The 21177-nt window shown below is 48.7% G+C and overlaps 1 protein-coding gene across 7 annotated transcripts in view; it reads left to right on the top strand.

The window, feature by feature from the left end:
* The window catches only part of RFX1 (regulatory factor X1), a 1381678-nt gene that overhangs the window by 358840 nt on the left and 1001661 nt on the right, over window positions 1–21177 (top strand). The window contains exon 1 of one of the 7 annotated variants that reach the window (XM_069604386.1): window positions 7184–7475. The exons of the other annotated variants lie outside the window; for them this stretch is intronic. Within the exon in view, the coding sequence (XP_069460487.1) occupies window positions 7191–7475 (285 nt within the window). The 5' untranslated portion in view covers window positions 7184–7190. Of the gene's footprint in view, window positions 1–7183; window positions 7476–21177 lie in introns of those variants that run through there. 7 annotated transcript variants of the gene reach the window in all.

Here is a 21177-nt window from a genome sequence, read left to right as displayed (position 1 = left end):
TAGCAGACGGGTATAACAGGCAAAGCCAGATGTGTGTAAGAAATGGAAACGGACGGCATCTAAGACCTGTCAGGAGAGAATACTAGGTGAAACCAAGTGTGTGACAGTAACAGAAGAATCTTAAGGAAGATCCATGCCCTTGAGATTGTGAATGGTTGTAAAGGTGGAAAGGAGCCTGGCAGGAGAGTATACTAGATGATCTGCGAGTCTGGGACCTGCACCCAAATTGTAACAGTAAAAAGAGAATCCTAATAAAGACAAATGCCCTAAGGATTTTGAACTGTTTGAATGTGAAGAGAAGCTTGGGGGAAGGGAGCCATTTCCCCGAGAACTGTGAACCCACCAAGAGGAGAGAATTATCCTCTTGGTGTTACGAGGAACTTAGATTGTTTGTTGTTGGAACTTTTCGTTTTGCTAAAAGAAATCGGGGGAGCGAGCCATTCCCTGGAACTGTGAACATTGCCCAATTGTAACATTTTAGTTAGATTTACCCTTTTGTGTTGGATCTGAACATTTGTGCAGTTTGAGAACCAGAGACAAAATCCTTCACAACTTAGTTAGTTTTAGAGTGTGTGGGCTAGAATAGGATTTTGGACACAGGACATATATTTTGGTTTGGACATCTTGACAAAGGACAGACCCATTCGTTTTGGTTGAGGTAGGGGAAACCCCTCCCAGATTAGGGATTGTGAGGAACTTTCCAACCCCCTTATCATTTAAAAAGGTTTTGTGACCCCAATTATAAGCTCTCAGTGTACATGTCTCATTCCTGGCTCTTCACACACCACACCTGCGCTTTCACAGAAGGTGTCAATTGCTGAAAAGTTCTGAGCACACACAGAGGAGCTCATTTTGCTCAAGGCTGCAATATGGCAGCAGGGAGTCGTTACGTTAACACTGCAACATAAATTGCTTACCGCCGGCAAATTGTGGTCATTTGCACAGTGCAGTGTAAATTTGCATAGCAAAAGGCAGCGTACAAGCGTGCCCCCTTTTGTCCTGCACCTTTGTGCTTCCCCATGCAAATTAGGTAAATGCTGCCTTCCATGTACGCATAGCAACCAGCGTTTACAATGGATCCCTATGGGGGTCGCCTGCTTTTTTGCTGGTGCATAATGCCGGCGGACCCCAAAGAGATCCACAGTATTTGCACTGGCATGAAAATCCATGCCAGTGCAAATGCTACTTGATTTGTATGGCAGGGAGGAAGGGGGGGCAGCACAAAGGCAAGCTGCGTTCCGCCTTTCCTGCCCGCGATAGAAATCATTAAAATTAGCCGTGACGTATAGAAAATGCAGAAAACCCCAGCGTAGGGCTTTTACCCATTCTTCTTATGTTACAGCTCATTGAAAATGAGCCCCATAGAGTTCCAATGTCCAATCAGACTAAAAAGTGGCTGCTGTATGCCTGAAACAGCCCCTCTGAGTCCCTTGGTTTAAGTAAGCCTGTATGCCTGTGCGGCCTTCCTTCCTAGTTTATTCTCTTAGTTCCCTCTTTAATAGCATGGAGATTGTTCAATAAGTATCATATTCTGAAATTTTACATTTGCCATTATAATTTATACATGTTAATAAATGTTGCATATGTGTACCCCCCGAACACATTATAAACACTTCTTTATCCAGAACAGGACTGCAAGACTTGTCCTTGGCCTCAAGCCCAGGGATCGTATTTCTCCAGGACTGAAATCTCTGCACTGGCTCTCAGTGGCTGCGAGATCAAGTTCAAAACCCTGCGCATTGTCCACAAGGCCTTCTGGGACCTGGGGCCTCAATACCTTCAACTCTCTCTTCCTAAATATCTTCCCTCTTGAGCTATTTGCTCTTCCGCCTCCAACTCCCTTAGGGGCAGTCGCTTCTCCAAGCAACGAGTTGGTGGTAGATCTTTCTTCAGCTGGAGCCTCACTCTGGAACAGCCTCCCTGCCTCCCTGAAACTTGAGGAGAACCATCTCCGGTTCCAGAACCACCTAAAACCCTTTCTCTTTGCTTCTTGCTTTTCTCCTCCTCTCCCCTGCTGACCACCTGGCTGAAACTGAATCTGCACTGGTTACCTGGCCACCCTCTGTTCTCGGGCCCAGGTCCCTCCCCCACCAGTCTCACACACCTGCACTGCCTGCCTGGCAACCCCCGCACTTGGGGACTTTTTCTGTATCCCTACAGTCCCATTACCAGCACTTGACACCTGATGTCTGCACTTACCTTTGCACTTGCCACCTGATGGCCGTTACCTTACCTATTGTTTTTATTCTATGTCATGTACAGCACTGTCCCCTCCCCGTGCACTTTCCCCCTTCCCCCATCCCATGTACTTGTGCAATCTGAATGACAGCTGGCCAAGTAGGATTGTTGTCTGTCCTCCCTTTGTCGCCCCTCCCTTACCTCGCCGCGCCTTGAAACACTTGTGCATACTCGCGTTATAAATGCCATATCATATCATATCATATCATATCGTATCATACTAGAACAAGCCAGTTAAAGTAGAGGAACAATAAAGCATGTTGCAACTTTTTCTATTCTTAAAAACTCTTGTATAAAACAAACCATAATTATACCAGGTTGTCAAATGGTCAAAATGTATTAACCAGTTTAATGAAACTCCATTTATTGACCTAGTAGTGAGAGCTGTGAAAAGAAATGACAGCTTGTGCTAATAGTACAGCATTGACTCTTGCACTGTGCTGAACTGGCAATAAATGGACAGATATACCAGGATTTTAAAGAAGGTTTTTCTTTATTTGCAGCAAGGATGAAGGAGGAGGTTTAAGAATGGGTTGAAAGAGCAAGTGAAAGAGAGAGGCTGAAGAGGCAGAAGGGAGAAAACGACCAGATGGCAGGCGAGTGGTGGGTGAACCCACAGCAAAAAGGGCACATCAAAAAGCTCAGTGTGGGTGGGTAAACGAGACACCAATGAGGTGTAGAACAAGTCAGTGGCTAGGAAGTAGAAGGCCACTTCCGCAGATATAAACATGTGGTGAGGCGTCAATGCATAGATAGAGTGGTTTGTTGAGGACCAGAGCTAGTACCCTGAACTGTGGAGATGGGAGTGGCCTAGTATAGAACCATAGAATGCCCTAAGTTAGCCGTTCCTGCTCAATGCTCTGGGCCTTCATGTGGAAAGCCGAGCTGGACCCAAAATCTGGCACACACCTGTGGACAACTAATTCTTGAAACCAAAACACCATTGGAGGGTATATCTCCCCTGTACTCGAGCCATCATAAGTCACCCTGAAAAGCTAGTGAGAGCCATATCCCACCTCAACTCTGTGAGTGATACAACAGCTCTGAAACATGAGAGACTTTTCTAGTTTATGGATTTTGTATTTGATTTACAGCCATCCCTTTATGTCTATGATGAGAGCTGATATCTCAGGGTACCAGGAAGGAATTAGCCCTGTGTCGGATAGTTTACTGGAGAACTGGCTCAGTTTTTTTCTGATTAACAGGGATATCTTTCATTAAATCGGAGTGTACGGTTAATCGATGCAGACACATCGTGACTTCTGTCTTCTTCCTGAGTCTCTGGTCACTTTGTGACTCAAAGTCATAAGTGGAATTGTAAAGGACTAGAGATTGGCGTCCCTCCACCAAAACCCACCTTTTAGGTGGACAGTTGGATTATTGACCGTTCCTACTGCTTTATGAGAACAGCAAAGGGTGCGGGAAGAACCTGGTCCCTACCTACGTCCCCTTCCTCCTATAAGGTTCATTCAAGGCTGATGTCTTACCTCCCTCCATGTCATGTTAGGTCCAGCATAACACATTTGGCACAGAGTCCTTCCCACGGAGAGTCCAGCAGAGGTTGCGCTATTCCCTCGTTGCAAGGAACCCAGGAAGATCTGGGAAGCGGGTCAGGCAAATTGAGGAATAGGGAGAAGCTGCGCCATTTACATCACTTAGTCAAGGCCCCTTCCAACCCCAACTGGTGCAAATTCATAGGCCAGATACATTTTGGGGCTCACCTCAGTCTAGTCCCAGCCATCTTGGTGATGGACACCAGATACACCAGTAAACCCTGTTGGAAGAAGAAGAGGTGTTTTTGTTCTCCCAGTCGCCAAGACAGAAACCACAAGAGTTCACATCATGGGGAAATCTGTTGCTGGTAGCCCTAGGCAAGAAGCACCAATTATCCTATAAAGCGTATTAGATGACATTGTAATGGGACAGTGGCTAAACCAACCAACATACACAACCTTTCATTGATATACCTATTTCAGGCATTTGTGGCTGGACGCTCCCCTGAATCATTCTTCTGAAATTATGAGAAAATAGTTGAAGGTGCCAAGTGAAAAAAAACGTCTTGGCACCGGGTCATCACTCTGCTGCTTGTAGGGGAATGACAGGCAGCGTATCCAATTCTCAACGTTCGTGGGTAGAGTTGGTATGAAACCCTAAGGGATGGAATTCTGGACTGTTAGTTCAACAAGGAAAATCATCGATGAAAACTGAGGAAATCCTGACATGGCAGATTTGGTGTATATATATTCAAGTTCTTCCCTATTAAGTGGCTGGGTAAAGACTCCCCATTCTTTTCTGCCTTGGGATGTTTTGGATGTTCATGTAAATTTTTTTCCTAGCCCTTCTACATCGGCTAAACAGAATTTTCATTGACAAGATGCAAATAAATTATTGAAATTGTATTTAGACAGAACATTTACTGGTAGAAACACGGCTCAACCTTTAACTAATTATGCTCCAAACAACAGATTTGAGGCAGTAACACACTCCTTTACAAGATGGATTGTTTAATACAGTGTGCATTGTTCTCAAAAGGCAGGCAGCTGCTTGCTTGGTGAACCAAAAGTACTTTCCACCAGGGGTAACGTCTCTATGACAGCATCTAGAAATCTGCAATGCAGTCGCTTGGAGGTCTGTGCATATCTTAACAAGACATTGCTATCTGAATGGAGATTCTCGTGTAGATATTCAAGCTTCCCTCGATAATATGTTCGGTTTGCTCTGTGAACCTCAGTGGTATGCTGTGCTCGGTTGGCCCAAATGTACAGGTCCTGATTGGCTAGAGCTCCCACCAGGATGCCAATCATAATGGTCCTCTCTTGATGCAGAATGTAAAGTCGCATCATGGTATCCTCATTATCTTCATGGACAATCTCCCTACTGCTCTTTTTGTTAAAAATATATCTCAGGTACTTTTAACAATAAAAAAAGGCTGGAGCCTGCTTCAGTTTTCCTTCACTTGCAGAAATGAAAGGAAAATTGGGTTTAACAATTTGCTAATGATGGTATTGGTTTATTTTTTCTATTAAAATGTCTTCCGTGCATGACTCTACAGGAATGAAGATACCCATGATGGGCACTTAGGATTGCAGGTCAGTAACGGTACGCTCTCTGGCAGCATGCCTGGTATGGCGTGCTAATAATCCCTTCATATCTTATGATTAACATTGAAGGCTGTGCTCTCCTTTTTGTTATATGATCTTTTTATTTCAAGAACATGAACAGAGGCAGAAACAGTACCGTGTATCTTTCTCTTTATTTGGTGCACTGAGGTGAGACAAATACATTAATGAGTCATATAACTGGCTTTATTGAAAAGCATCATTGTTCTTGTAAATTGTGTTCCAGAAACCGACTCAAGCGTTAATGGTTTTAATGAGATGTTATTACGGGAGTTTCAGTCTGACTCTGCCTCTATCAGCCATCTGCCCTAGTTAATAGTGATAGCGAAGCAAGAGCACCAGAACGTGGGTGACAGGAGCAGGCCATCAACCGAGTGTCAACAAACGCCAGATTCAGACCCAGACCCGAAGGCCCGAAGGCCTGTCTACAAATCAAAAAATATATATATACACCTGACGTGTCTCCCGTGTCGCTCCACTTTAATGTTGTCTATCTTCTCTGTTCATTATGCCACGCAACCAACATGGAAAAGGGACATCAAGAATGCTACTTGGCATTTCAGAAGTAGTTTATATGATGTCCAGTATTAGCAATTTATCCTGATGTCTGTAGTTGCAGATGTGGTTGAGGGAGGCTGTGGGTGGTGCTTATACAGTGATATATAGCGGCGGGTACTTCTCTCGCTGCCTGAAATGCGTACTAGTGAATATATCCTGTGTTCCGAAGAGGCTGATTGGCTGCACGCCACACCCAGAGTACAAGTTCAGTTTCTCCTGATCGGAAATTAAAACCGTCCATTCTATATTTGAATAAACAGTGCGATTGCCTGTCTCCAGATTCAGGCCCCTTCTATTTATGTACAATTGTGTAGCCGTTGTTTTCCAGTTATCAAAAGCAGTCCCTTGCAGTCGTAACCTCCCTATAATCACATGAATCTACCAACGTTGATTAATTACACTTATAAAGCACACATAATAATAATGTGTTAATAATATATGTTGCATTTCTATGTACATTTTAATGTAATTAAACTAAAATTTGTTTAAAGGAATTCAGTAGATCACGCTAGCATCTACTGAAATTTAAAAAGGTGTGACGGAAGTATTTGGCCGAAACAGAACATTTTGAAAATAATAGCTGGAAATGGTGCATTTTACAAAACAATTTTCAGACGAAATTCTATAAAAGCCATAAGATTTCTCCAATATTGCAGATGGCAGATTAGTTACAGCACACACAAGCATTTGTCTACAGTACCCAGGTCTCATCATAGGATAATCCATGTGTGGGACTCCATAACACTCTCTAACAAATGAGTGCACACTCTCATGCTTGAAAACGTTACATAATGTAATATAAATTGCTGAAGATTACCACCTGATAAATCTAACATCTCAGATAAAGAAACTGAGGGTCACCCATGTCAGGATCAAAATATGGGAGCCATTTATATCTGAGAATCCGTGCACCCTATGAAGTCAAAGACCAAGGGCATTCCAGGCATTTATGACTCTGAAACTCACACCCACACATCTTCTCTGCTGCCCTGATTAACACATACAAAATGATAACAAAGCAATATGTTAAAAAAAGAGTGCCCTGTCTCGCTATCACCTGAATATCAATTGTATTTCCTATTTGGTTGGTGAGTGTGCAAATTGCTTTTAATGTCAGTGAAGGCCATATTCTTTAGAAAAACCCACTAGCTAGTCTCCATGGACTCATGTCAGCAAAGCCTCCTGCCTCTTAGTCCTGAATTTCCCTTCCAGGACCCAATATATATCATCTCTTTCTTTTTTATTACACAGAGTTCAGTCAGTCAGTTGCCCCCTATGTGTTCGAAAAGGGAGGAAGAGCATGAGGAAGAGGATAAGGACAAGGACATGCAGAAGTTGCCAACTTCAGAGCAGTCCCACAAGGTAGAGAGCAGTCTGCCAACTCAGCAGCTAGCCAGCCGCAGTCTGAGAGGCACCGAGCAACGGCTGCACTACTTACCAGCACTGCACTCAAGCTCCGAGCAATGGGTGGAGCTGGTCAGACTTCTTCCTCAGCAGAGAGTGGAGGTGCAGAGACTGCCTCAGGTGTTAGTGTTCGGGACAGCAGCCACCGCTCTGAAAGTAGGTCACAACACACAACATCCCGGGGAAGAAGGGTTCACCAACGCACATGCCACATCAGTGCCATGTGGATTCATCAAAAGCAAACCTGCATGCCTCCATATAAACGGAGGCAGCGGGAGAAGAAAGAAGTGTGTGCAAATGCAGGAATGGGCAATGGAATGTGTGGATATGAGAAGTAAATACTTCAAGATACAGGAGTCAGCCCAGGAAATAGCTGTGGAGGAGCCTGAAATGACTGATTGTAGAGTTAATGAGTAGTGTCAGAGAGACAGCGTGAGTCTTTCATAAGTACGTGTGTATATGGTCAGTGGTCATGTGCTGGAGTAAGTGGGTGTGCACAATACCTGAGCCGGAGTGGGAGAAAGAGGGCTCAGGTGTATCAAGTCAGCATTTGCCATGAAGGGCGTGTATGAAAAGTGAGCAAGCGCAGGACTCATCAGGGCCCGTGTAATTATTTCACATGTGGTACCAATGTCTGTTGCTGGAATAAGCCAAATTTAGGGCTCACTACTGTCAAATTATGCTGCACAATTTGGCTATTGAAAGGTGCGTTTGTGAGCTCTATGCATCATTTATTGGCTGGGACGATCTGATGCAGTCTTTCGGATGAACTGGCTCATTTTGAGGTGTTTACAATATTTGTTTATATGATCATTTAAAAAAAATACTTCTGCCATCTGCTGCCCTCCAATCACTACTGAAGAGTTTGTTCATGTAAATGGTCATATCTCCTGTATTACCATATCATGAGCCCTATTACAATCTGTTACTGTCTGTCTGGCCTTGGGGAGCAGACTTTCATAGTTTGCCCCTCCTTCCTCTCCTGATTATTGCGGAATGTCACATAGCTATATTGTGTTGCATATGCTAAAGTACAGTTAACAAGTAATCGCTCAAGTGTGCATGTGTGTGTCACTAATGAGGCTTCAGTAACTAATATATGTTTATTTCTATTCAGTGTATATTTTTCTAACAAGTATAAGGGTGCAGAAGGAGGAGACGTACACACAGGTGGCATGGTTGTTGGCATACACTTTTATTATACCAGAAATGAAGAGAAAACATACCTCTTTGAGTTTCTCTGCCTCAACTAAAATACTAAGGGTTCAGTCAGGATGTCCATGTAATTCAAGGGTCCACTATCATATATCAAAAACCTATTTCCGTCCCTTACACTTATAGGTAAACTAATGAAGTAGTGTATCTTCTTGGTCCAGAAGAATGGATCTCTTCTTCTGGACAACGGACCACCGTTCCAGATCTTTACTCGAGCGAATTGCTCCCTTCCCCAGGTCTCAATCCCTTTCCAAGGCACAAAACAAAGTTCCAGGTTGTAATGTCAAGCAGTAAAGTTCTCAGTTCAACTCAAAAAGGTAAGGTTCCAGTTCAAAAATCAGCATTCCTTATTGCCCATAGCTGCATCTTCACTATTGGGGTCCCTGGAGAATGCCCCCTTCTCCAGGTATCTTGCTCTTTGGTTGTCCTGCACCAGGGGAATGACTCCCTTCGCCTCACTTCAATACTTCAACATAAAAGATTGCTGGCTTTGCATTACAAGTTTATGATTTCTTCTCTCCAGGGGGAATGGCGTCCTTCTCCAGGATCACTAACTTGACTCTCTTTGTAAATGTAAAGTTTGTAAATGACTCCCTTCTCCTGGTGTCAGGCTTGCAGTACTTTTCTCCACTCACAACCAGGGGGAATGCCTCCCTTGCCCTGGACTGACTCCTCACTGGGTTTCACAATTTCACAGTGCCAGGGGAACGACTCCTTTGCCCTGGCCTTCCTTGGCTTTGTTCTGACACTCTTTGGCTTGCTTTCACAGTTCTCAACACCAGGGTGAATGTCTTCTTTCCCCAGGCTTTTCTTTTCCCTACTGCTCTGGAAGACCTGGTTCACTACCCTGCCAGGTACTGCCACAAAGAAGATGGTTTCAAGCATTCTGTACTCTTCTGTATGGATCCCAGACCTGGCTCTCCTCTTCTCCTTGCTTTGGCAGACCTAGTTGGCTACCCTGCCAGGTACTGCCATGATGAAGATGACCCAGGAGTCTTTTCGGGTACGGGTCCCAGACTCGTCCTGTATCACTTTTCCACCTTTCTGGAGTCCTACCAACCGTCCTGGCAACTGCAGATTCCTTCTGCACCCCTTCTCAGACTGCTTTCCCTGTGACTGCGGTAACTCCACAGTGTTCTCTCCTTCTCAGGCTGCGTTGTTCCAGCTGACTGCTCGTTCCAGCTGCCTTGGTCAGCTGGATGCCCGATCTTCCTCCTGTTCTGTCGGTCTGTCCATGGTGGACCTGCCAGGACCACCTCTGCCGGCAGTCAAGCATCTCGGGTTGTGCTCTGCAGGCTTGTCCTCGCTTGCCAGCTTTGAATCTCACAGCACCTCCAGGGAGGGATTTGCTCCCTCTTCCATAGGGTAGGGCTCTGCATCCCCCACCCCGGCATCCCAGTGCTTGGCCATTGTATTCATTATGGGTAGTCTTTGCTCTTTTTCTTGCCAAGGATGTTTCTCTTGGGTAGTCCCTACTCTTCCTACTCGTCCTGGTGGAGGTTAAGTATTTGGTTTTACAGAGGCCAATGAATGTCTGTGGTATTGAGGGGAGGTATGTGGAACAGGTGTTAGGGCTAGGGATATTTGGGTGAGGGTTGTCATATTTTGTTTCCCTTAGATGGTTTTCCCTGTCCCTACAGGGGGAGTCTCTCCCCATGAAATCCTCCCACTGAGTACCACCCCCAGGGGGACTATCGGGTAGCCGCCTCACCTCTCTGGACTCATGAGATCAGGCTCCTCCTTGGGGAGAAGTTGCGACATCTAAGGATTCGTCACACACACCTTCAGTATCTAAAATCCAACAGTGTAGAGTAAAAAGTTTATATTAATTTAAAAAAGTTATATCACAATCAATGGTAAAAATGCAGTTCCAATATTCAGTGTAGTACTCACCTGATTGCAGTGCCGCTGGCACCTGGCGGCCTCACCTCTCCTCATATCTACCTCTCTGTAACATCTCCTTAACGTTTCATATCGCTCTGCTTATGGAACGCTTTATATATGATTTAAGTAACTGGTTTTACCCACAATGCCTAAAGAGCCTTTTCTTTTCATAACAGAGAGTGAAAAGACTGTCTAGCACTACGTCAGGCACTTTACTATGGAAATCCTTTTGGGTAAACCATTTCCCACTGGCTCTTGCTGTGATTGCTCTTTTTCATCTTAGGGTGTTCTCTCTACTTGGCATCATCGTCCACCGCATTGCGCCATCTTTTTAGACATTTGTTAGTATCATAGATATTATGTTATTGGCGCATTTAAAGTTTACTCGTAACTATGCTCTCAGCTCGCAAGGTGAACTTGTCATACATGCCCCCTTTTCCGGTTTTCATTTTAAAGGGGAACAGATGATATTATTCAATCTTGTTCTTGTGACAGCCAATTTGTAAAGCAAAATAAAACAGTCAGTACATTGCATTTCTAGTGGTTTAATTAATGAACACTGACAATGTTAGGCACTATGTTCTTGCAAACCAGCACAATTACAAGGCTGCTTGAACACAACATTGAATTAAGTGATACTATATGTTAAGATGGATTTCTAGCATCTGGGCTGGTGGCCAGATTTTAGGAGGCCACCCTAGTTATAGTGAACAGGGAACTCTGAGAGGTTAGCCAACATCTGATCAAGGTAGCAATGGAGAGCAGTCAAGGCTTATTTTCAGGAGATTGTGAGTGGGGACAGGTGCCCCAAATTAGTCCACACAGTATAGCAGACAATAATTACTTGGGATCATCTTTGACTCCTCTCTCTCCTCACATCACAGACCTTGCCAAGAAATCCAACTTTCAGCTCACCTACTCAGGGGCATTCTACCTTTCCTCACCTTCCCTCAGAAGCTCAATGTCTCCAGAGCCCTGGTTCTCTCTAGGCTGAACTACTGCAACTGCCTCTTCCTCAATCTGCCTCTTTCTTCCCTTTTCCCTCTTCAACTAATCCAGACTAGGACTGCAAGACTTATCCTTAGCCTCAAACCCAGGGACTGCGTCTCTCCAGCCCTAAAATCCCTCCACTGGCACCCAGGTCAAACTGGCACCCAGATCAAATTCAAGACCCTGTCCATCATCCACAAGGCTGTCTGGGGCCTCTCTACATCCAGCTTTCCCTCCCTAAAAACCTCCCTACCAGAGTCCTACCAGAGAGTGAGAGGTAGATCCCTTTCCTCAGCTGGTTCCTCCCTCTGGAACGGCCTCCCTGCCCCTTCAGACTTGAGCCGGATCTTCTTAAGTTCCGGAAACTTCTAAAGACTTTCCTTTTCTCCTCTTCCTTCCCTCTCCACTTCCCATGCTAAAGTTCCCTCTGCCGCTCCGACTGGTGACTGGTCTCTTCAGAGTCACACAGGGGCCAGACCACCCCTCTACCAGTCCCCCCAGCAATCTTTGCCAGCACTTACCCGCGGGCTCCCTTCCTCGGACTAGCCCAACCTGTTACTCCCTGTCCACTGCACTCATCCTCCCTTCCCCTCTCTTCCCCCTTGCACTTGCCTTTTTGTCTACCCAGCACTTGCCCACCTCCCCTCCCTTGGGCACCACAATCCTGCACTTCTCCCTCGACCCCCCTCCCCCTGCACTTACCACCTTATCTTGCACTTGCACGGTCGGATTGTCACAAGGCCATTATAACCATCTTTTGTTCTACTTCTTTCTCAAGGTCCCACCCGCCCCACAACTAGTTGTGAGTTGCCTGGAAACACTTGTGTATAGGCGACATAGAAATGTCCAATAAATAAATAAATAAATATACAATTTAGACAGTCTGTTATAAAAATACAACAATTTATTGTAGGCCTTATGAACACACTGAAACATACATCTAACTGGTAGTATTATCGCACAATACTCTATAATTCTAATATATACAGTCACCATAGGTTCAAATATACATCAGATAACCTAATCAGCAAAGCAGGTCAGTATTTCAGATGCAGTCAATGATGGAACCAGATCACAAGGCAATCGCCTAACTTAAGGTGTCCAAACCCTCCAAAGATTGGGGCTTTGTGCACAAAATTCAGAGGAGCCACAATGTTTCTCACCAGCATGGTGTCTCTGCAGGTAGGTTTCAATAGGCTCGTGTTGGTGTTAGTTCATAAAGCTCTTCAACAATTTTTCTAAAGGTAACTAAATGTTTTCTTTTATTTCACTCTACCCAGGTTCGACGACCAAAGGTGAGTGGAATGGAATTTTGGAGACAGAGGGACTTGTTCTCAGTGTTATCCTATGGAGCAGGGGGGGGACAGATGCACTGTGTTTACTTACCCCTCTGACTCTGATTTTCCAAGATAACTTCATGGATCGTCTAGAGGTCGCTGCGGGCTCGATCTTCCGCCGTTGGTTCCAGTTAGAGGTGCCCAGGGTTTGTGGGTTCAAGGATTCTTACGGTCGGGTGCAGCTGCAAAGCCAACCTCTGTCAAAGAAGAAATGCAAGAACCACTGATGCAGGCCTCTTCAGGACACTTCACAGGTTGGAGGAAGTCGGTTTCCAGCAACTGCCTCCACGCTCAGGTACCGAAAGGTGTCCGTCCAATTGCGATCACAGAAGCTGCTCTAGGACAAGATCCCTTGACGCTGGGGTGTTGTAATTCTGAGAGAAGGCCGCTTCCCGCGCAAGCTGGCAACCACCGAAGTTCCGGACTCAAACGTGGAACAGTGACACTTCTGGCGAGGTAGCTCCTGAGAGAACTGGCCAGTACACCAGGCAGTCCAAGAACACTTCCGAAGTCTCAGCAGGGCAGGATGCTTGAGAAGGCAGCAAACTAGTTGGTCCCACTAGTCCAAGGACTGAAGCATCGGTAAGGGTCTTCAGAGATCAGGTAGTATGACACGGCTTCACGGGGCCAGACACAAGAAGGGATGATAGGCCATTTCAGGAGACGTCTTTGGATCTTCAGTCGGCTGTTCTTCTCGAAGATATTCTTGGCTTCAACAATGATCTGAATAAAACGCTGCAGAGGTCCACCTCTTATCCAAAATCCAAGCTGGAAGAAAGTCCCATCCCACCAATGTTTAGGACCTGCACCATTCAAATAGCCAGTAGTTGTCCACTCAGGGATAACTACTGATTTCACATTTGGCCCACACCCAGACTTTGTGGCATAATGGATTTGAAGTGGGACTAGACAGTCCCACCCCCTTCCTGGGCCATGCATATACAAAGGCATCACTAGCCTGCGTAAGCAGCAGCTTTCCTCTGCAAGTGCATAACCTCGTAACGGATTGCCTGACCTGACAAAGCAGGAAGAAGGCCAAACAGTATGGCCGGAGAAGCAAGCAAAAATCTCGTGGCACAGCCATTTTAGCACACTAGCACTTTTAGTAGCCAAATGAGGGAACGCGAATGTGCTGTAAGGAACTCATGGTGGCAGACACAAGTGATCACAGTTCACAGGTGTTTAATAAACTGCAAAAGTAGGTGAGAAATGCCTAATCTAAAGCTAAATCTAAAATGGGAGCAAGCTTTGATCATCAAATAAAAAATAAAGCAGTTCTTTTGGCGTCTTGTCAAAGCAAAAGGGCCTTAACTAAAAAAATAATATTGCCAAACCTTGTAACTACATACAAAAGAGTGTGGGATAAGATTCATAAGAAAGGAAGAAGTGTTCACAAATAATATGTCAGGATGCAGTAGCCGGGGTCTCCCTTCCCCACGTTTTGAGCACGGGATAAGGTGAGACATTTGAGCAAAGCTCCCCACCACAAGATGACAGTTCTGTTCTCAACTTCACAGGAACCTCGGTGACCAAGTCTCTTTTCATGCAAAAGTCTCTTGCCTTCGAGGGTTGGAAAATAACAAACCAAAAAGTTCCTTTCATACAATAGTTAGGGTGACAATGGCTCACCCCTGGGCACCCCCTCTTCCGGACGCACACCCTTCTTGATTCGTAGCCACCCTCCGCGGGGTTCACTATGGCTCTTGTTCGCTCGCTTTCTCCTTTTTCATTCACCAGTCTTTGGATTATGACTTTTCACCCTAGGATCCCCCTCTGCCGGACTTGGAGCCCTTCTTGACTGTTTGCTTCGATTCAGTACACTTGTACCTTTTCCATTCGCAAATCTTATTGTCCTTTAAAAGAATGATTTGTGTCTCCCTTTCATCAGGTTCACTCTTGCCACACATACAGTTCTTTCTCCTTTTCTATCGAAGAGGATTTGTCTCCCGCAGCTTTCAATGGCTTGCCGGTCAAAATCTTTCGATTGTACAGAAGCTTTTGCTAGAGCCCTGTATGACCACTTTAACCGTTCCCTTGTGGCTCTTCTTGCATTCACATGTAGTTGGGATAATGGCTTCTCACCCCTGGATCCCCCTCTGCCGGCTCAGACCCCTCTCGAGAGGTTGCCTCCCTCTGCCGGTTTCACTACAACATTCTCATTCAATTTTGCTAACGAAAATGTTAATGTTTTTTACCCAGTTCAGCGTGGACATCCCTCTGACGGGTTCACCTTTTGTCAACACACTGTTTCCTGGGATGTTAGGCTTTGCCCTTCTTTATTGGCATCCATCCGCCGGGTTCACTCTTGCCATTTTCTCTCTCTTGATGTGGGATTCACATCCCTTACATTTTCAATGGTTTTGTCGGTCAAAGCCTTTTGATTGTACAGGAATTTAGCTTTGACCCCTGTATGACCACCTTGCCCGTTCCTTTGCAGCCTTCCCAATACCTTCTGGTATTAGCAGTTTCAACAAATGCAGGTTTGACCAGTGTCCCTCTGCTGCTGGTCTTCCCTTTATTCTTTGAATTTCCCCTAAATTGCCACTTTGCAGTTATCATTTGTTGCAGTTCGGTCCTTATTGGTTCTCCCCTCTTGACTCACCGGCTGTGATGAACAGTTTGGTTTTTAAGAATATCTGGAGTAAAGGCCGGTACCACAGTATCAGGCACCTCCCTCGGTCCTGCCTATCAGCGTAGGCACAGTCCATGTACTGTTCACATCTGCTGCAACACACTTTAGCTATTGTCCGCAGTCTTACGATTCCCTCTGCAGAAGATTTGTGGGTCTGGATCGGCAAGGGCAAGGTTGCGTCTTTCCTTGTCTGCCTTTCCATATTCGCTGCATTTCTCCTCCTCTTGAACTGCCGTGCCTGGATAGCTGTCCCGTTGTGCGGTCTACCCTGCTCGTCCTGTGCTCTTGTGCTCCACCTTTTATCCTTGTGGTGAAGAGAAAGGGCCATCAGGTGTGTGTGATTCTGCTCAATTGCCTGACTCTTGTGCCGGGACAATATCGGGTAAACAGCTCGAGTTAGTCTGCTGTTTTCTATGGGGTAAGAAAGTGTTTGTGTCAAAAGGGGGGGGGGGATTTATCATGAAAATCCTAGGGGGGTCAGTAAATTCAGAAGAGTGAGATGGGCAAGGTTTGTGGGACAAACAGGAATGACCAGGATTATTGTCATGAACGGAACAGGGGGGATTGTGGGAACGGTAGTGTTTTGCGAAAGTGGGCTGGGTGTTCGGGAAAGAGTAATCATAGGGACGTGGACAAGAATGGTTGGGAGTATTCGGGTAGGGACCAGGAAAACAGAGATTCTGGGAGAGATGGTTTCTGAATGTAACATGGTTTGGGATTCTAGAGCATTTGTTATGTATGGATGTGTTATGGGCTTTGGTCAAGAGAGATTCAATGGAAGGAAGGGAGGCAGGTGTTATACAGCCTACAAAGGCCTCAGAGATCTTGTCCTTCTCCAGCATGGGGTCTGGCATGGATTCACATGCTCATGAATATTCCCCGTCGTCAGGCCGGGAATCCTCGGTATAGAAAAAAATCAGTATCAGTTTCGTTTCTGATCTGTCTTTCTCAGTAGTAACCAATCACTGGTCTCTGGGTCATACTGCCCCCAGCCAATGACTGCCCTCTGCCTAAGCCCCGCCCCTGGCAGCCATCCTCAGATTTTTACCGCACGTTCAAGTGTTGGGAGTCCTCGTGCTGGAGCTCTCGAGCTTTTGCTGCGTTTTCGCGCTTTTTTTAGGAGATTTTCTCATTTTTTCAGTTAAATAGAGCCTCAAGCTCCACCGTGTCTACATCCGATCAAGGGGGATCCGTTTCGGAGTTTCTACGCCCCTCAAGGGTGAAGATTTCGTCGAGTTACGCTTTTGGAGGATTCCAGAAGTTCCGAGGCCTACCCCGGTCATGGCCCAGGAGAAAGGAAGCTCGACGCCCGGGAAGCTGTTCAGGACCTGGGAAAAGGACTGTGCGTTTTGTGGGAACATGTCGGAGCGGACCATGAAGGATCGCCACCTCCGTCTCGCCAACTGGCTGGAAGGTAAGAGCCCGCCAGGCGAGAAGAAGAAAAAGAAGTCCGAGCGGTCTTCTAAGTCCTGTGAGGGTGCCCCGGCGACGGGGGCCCAACAAAAGGCTAAGCACCGCGAATCCGCGGGCACCGGAAGCGCGGAACGGTCGGGCTCCTTGGCTGCCAGGCAGGGCGCATCCTCCCCGGAGCCATCAACCACAAGCCAACGCTCTGGCTCGGGTAAGAGGAAGTCCGAGAACCCGGCGAAGCTTCTGGAGAGGCCCCGGTCGATCTCGAAGATTCCGGCAGAGGGGGAGCGAGGCTCGGACCCTCCCCCCAAGGTGAAGGCCCCAGGCGTACAGAAGGTGACGTTGGCCTTAATTCACCCTGCTAAGACCTCGATTGAGGATGTCGCCGCGGCCCTGGCTCAGTCTGTGGAGGCTACACCAGTGGAGGCGCCATCAGGAACCAGAGTCTCCCTGCCACCGCGGAGGGAGTCGTCTTTCAGGCCCATCGAGAAGACCCCCACGAAGTCCTCGTTGGAAAGGGTGGGGGAGGGGCTGGTGGCCATCGTGGATACGGACACGACCTCTGAAGAGGAGCTCATCCAAGTCGTGGAAGAGGCCCAGCCCATCGGGAAGGATCCCGACGAGGGCGATGACGAGAGCAGACAAGGCTCCTCAAGAGCCCTCGCTCCCGTCGTTTCCGGCGCCGCAGGACACCTCGGCGGCCATTTTGTCAGCCATTCAGTCCTTATGCTCGGAGATAAGGACTAGGTTGCCCCTTCCCCCGACGGAGGTACCTGAGCCAGACCCGACGGGGGAACCGGAGCCAGGACCTTCGGAGAGCCCACCACTTAAGAGTAGGAGGACGCATCCTAGGCCTCCTCTCCCGCCTCTGCGGCCTTCTCTGCCTTCCCCCTGGTCTACTACCCACGGGGATGATACAGGCATGGACACGACTACGACGGGTACGGACGACGACGGAGGCGACGACGGGACGTGTCCCCCGTCACCCCCTGCCTGGGCATCCCCGCCCAACGAGATTGGATCCTTCCATGCTATGATTTCCAGGGCATCCGAGCTCTTCCAGCTCTGCCCCGAAGAAAAGAAGAAGGAAGGGTTCCTTTACCAACGGCGCGAGGCTAAAAGGAAGACGGTCCTCGCCGTACCACTTCTTGATGAAATCTCGGAAGAGGGGCTCCTCAAGAACCCTGCCACGGCTCCTGCAAAGAGGGACCGGTACGAGAAGAAGTACCGGGTCCCCGACGCTGCCCCCTTGTGCCTTAGGGCGCAACCTACCCCGGATTCGGACGTTTCGGCGGCAGCCAAGAAGAAAGCGGGGGGGGCATCGGCCTCGACTTCAACCTCCCCGCCGGACGGCGAGGGTAGGAAGCTGGATGCGATGGGACGACGGATCATCTCATCTGCAGCTACGACCATCAAGGCGGCCAACGCCCTGGCCTTCGTAGCCCGCTACGACAGGGAGTTGTGGTTCAAGATCGCCCCTCTGTTGGACTTCCTTCCGGACGCCAAGAGGGCTGAGGCCCTGGAAATCTTACAGGAAGGTGAGATACGGTGGCTACGGACATCGCCGACACCGGTTTCCGTCAGTTGGGCAACAGCATTTGCCTGAGACGACGAGGATGGCTCAAGGCGACGGATTTCCGCCAGGACGTACAGACCAAGGTTTTGGACATGCCCTTCGATGGGAACAACCTTTTTGGCAAGGCGGTTGATGAGTCCCTTCAGGCGATCAAGACGGACACGGAGACGGCCCGTGCACTGGGTGTGCTCCAACAGCGACGGCCGTCCTTTAGGAGCTCCGGAGGCAGACAGGGTGCCTCCAAGGGAGCCGGCAGCAGCTCCTCTACGTACCGTCAAGCGGCAAGATCTTCATCGCAGGAGGCCTACAGGGGACGCGGCAAGTCAGGTGGATCCCGCCGTCGTCGCCAAGGTGGTCAAAGAGGCAAAGCGGCCTCCAAGCAAGATTGAACCGACCGTCGGGTCGGGCCCCCGCCGAAGCACCCCGGTGGGAGGCCGGCTGACAAAGTTCGTCGGCGTGTGGGAGTCCATCTCCACCGACCGTTGGGTGCTGGACGCCCTGGCCCTGGGGCACGCCCTCGAGTTCCAGAAGAAGTGCCCCCGCATTCCTCCCGTGGCCAGGAAGGAAAATCACGTCCCTCAACTGCTGTTAGAAGTAAGGGCGATGCTCAGGAAAGGTGCCATCGAGCTCGTTCCAAAGAGGCTTCGGGGCTCCGGAGTTTACTCAAGATACTTCCTCGTAAGGAAGAAGACAGGAGGATGGCGTCCCATCCTGGACCTTCGACGACTGAACAAATACATCAAGGCACAGAAGTTCCGGATGGTCACCCTCAAGCACGTGCTGGGACAGCTGGAGGAAGGTGATTTCCTGTCGTCGTTGGACTTGGAGGATGCATACTTCCACATCCCTATTCTAAAGAGACACCGAAAGTTCCTCAGGTTCGTGGTCAAAGGGCGGCACTACCAGTTCAAGGCCCTCCCGTTCGGATTCAAATCGGCGCCCAGGGTGTTCACCAAGTGCCTAGGACCGGTGGCGGCGCGGCTGCGCCTGCAGGGGATCCACGTCTACCCCTACCTGGACGACTGGCTCATACGGGCAAGGACAAGGGAGCTCGCCGTAGAACACACTGCGAAGACCGTCCAGCTGCTCACGGACCTGGGGTTCTCCATCAACTTTCCAAAATCCCACCTGGTCCCGTCGCAAGTCGCCCTGTTTCTGGGAGCACAGCTCGACACAGTGGCGCGGCTGGCCTCACCGTCGGAGGAAAGGATAAGGACCATCCTGGGAAAGGTGCAACGTCTGCTGGCCACGGTGAGGTCTATCAAGTCCCTCCTCGGAATGATGTCCTCCTGCATTTATCTGGTGCGCCACTGCAGACTTCGGATGCGGCCCTTGCAAGAATTCCTCGACGCCCACTGGATCCAGCCGACGGGCAGCTTCGAGGACAGGATCCCTGCTCGACGAAGCGTTCCGTCAGGCGATACGATGGTGGGGTATCCGCTCTCATCTGACGGCGGGAACAGGTTTCTTAGCCCGGCCCACCAGGTGACGGTGACGACGGATGCCTCCCTGGAAGGTTGGGGAGCGCACACCGGGGGTCTCCACGCGAGAGGCCTTTGGCTCCCGGAGGAGAAGACACTCCACATCAACATCTTGGAGCTCCGTGCAGTGTTCTGGGCCCTCACGTCCTTCCTTCCGTCCCTCAAGGGCAAGGTGGTGAGGATCTTCACCGACAACACCACCACGATGTTTTACATTCGGAAGCAAGGGGGAACCAGATCCCCTGCCCTATCCAAGGAAGCCCAGGATCTGTGGCATTGGGCCGTCGCCCAAGGAATGTTTCTGGTACCCTTTCATCTGGCAGGGATAAAAAACACCATCGCCGACTCACTCAGCAGAGAGCTGCACTCGTGCCACGAGTGGGAACTGCGCCAGGATCAAGTGGACCGACTCTTCTGACGATGGGGCGAACCCCAGATCGATCTCTTTGCGACGGCGGTGAACTCCAAGTGCCGGAGGTTCGCCAGCAGGTTTCCCCAACCGAGGAGCATGGGCGATGCTTTCTCGTTCCCCTGGGACGGCCTGTTCCTTTATGCGTTCCCGCCGTTGCCGTTGCTACTCCGGCTCGTCAACCAGCTCAAGAGGTCCCGGTGCAGGATGATCCTCATCGCACCGGCGTGGCCGAGGCAGATCTGATTCCCGGACCTTCTGGACTTGTCAGCGTCCACACCAGTCAAGCTGCCGACGGACGCAGATCTTCTCTCCAGAGAAGGAGGCGCCATTCTTCATCACGAACCAGAGTCGCTGAACTTGCAGGCCTGGCTCCTGCAGCACTAGAGTTTGGAGGATACGTTCCATCTGCCAAGGGAAGAGGGCAGGAGCCCTCTCCCCCTCCATGAAGTTGCCTCCAAGCTTCCCTCGCCGCCGCAGAGATCCACAGAGGCCTGCCTGACCCTGTCTCGAGGCCTGCCTGACCATCCAATGCCGGGCGCATTGCGGCGCCGAAACGAGGCTGAGGCCGCTTCTTTTCACTTCCCAGCATCCGCCGGCAGGCGGATACGCCGGCGACCAACGCAAAGGCCATACTAAGGCCTGTTGTGTGCCTGTTTGGAGCCACAGGAGCCAGGGGCCAGGTTCTGCTCCAGGTAAGCCAGTGCTGCCACATGCATAACACCATTTGCTGACTAGAAGCGCTTAATTCACAGCGCATTTCTTACGTTCCTGTCCAATTAACGCTGCCACCCCGCACGGCTGCACACGTGTGTGCTGTCCATGCCTATAACGTGTGTGGAATTAAGCTCTGAGACAGATGGATGCTGAAACAATAATTTAATCACTGGTTGAAGGATAGCGTTATGCTTAAGGGAATTACTA

The sequence above is a fragment of the Ambystoma mexicanum genome, chromosome 3q, assembly GCF_040938575.1.
Source record: "Ambystoma mexicanum isolate Mex_15411 chromosome 3q, UKY_AmexF1_1, whole genome shotgun sequence".
Lineage (NCBI taxonomy): Eukaryota > Metazoa > Chordata > Amphibia > Caudata > Ambystomatidae > Ambystoma > Ambystoma mexicanum.
Note: the sequence above shows the minus strand (reverse complement) of the source record. Positions and strands in the feature narration are given on the sequence as shown.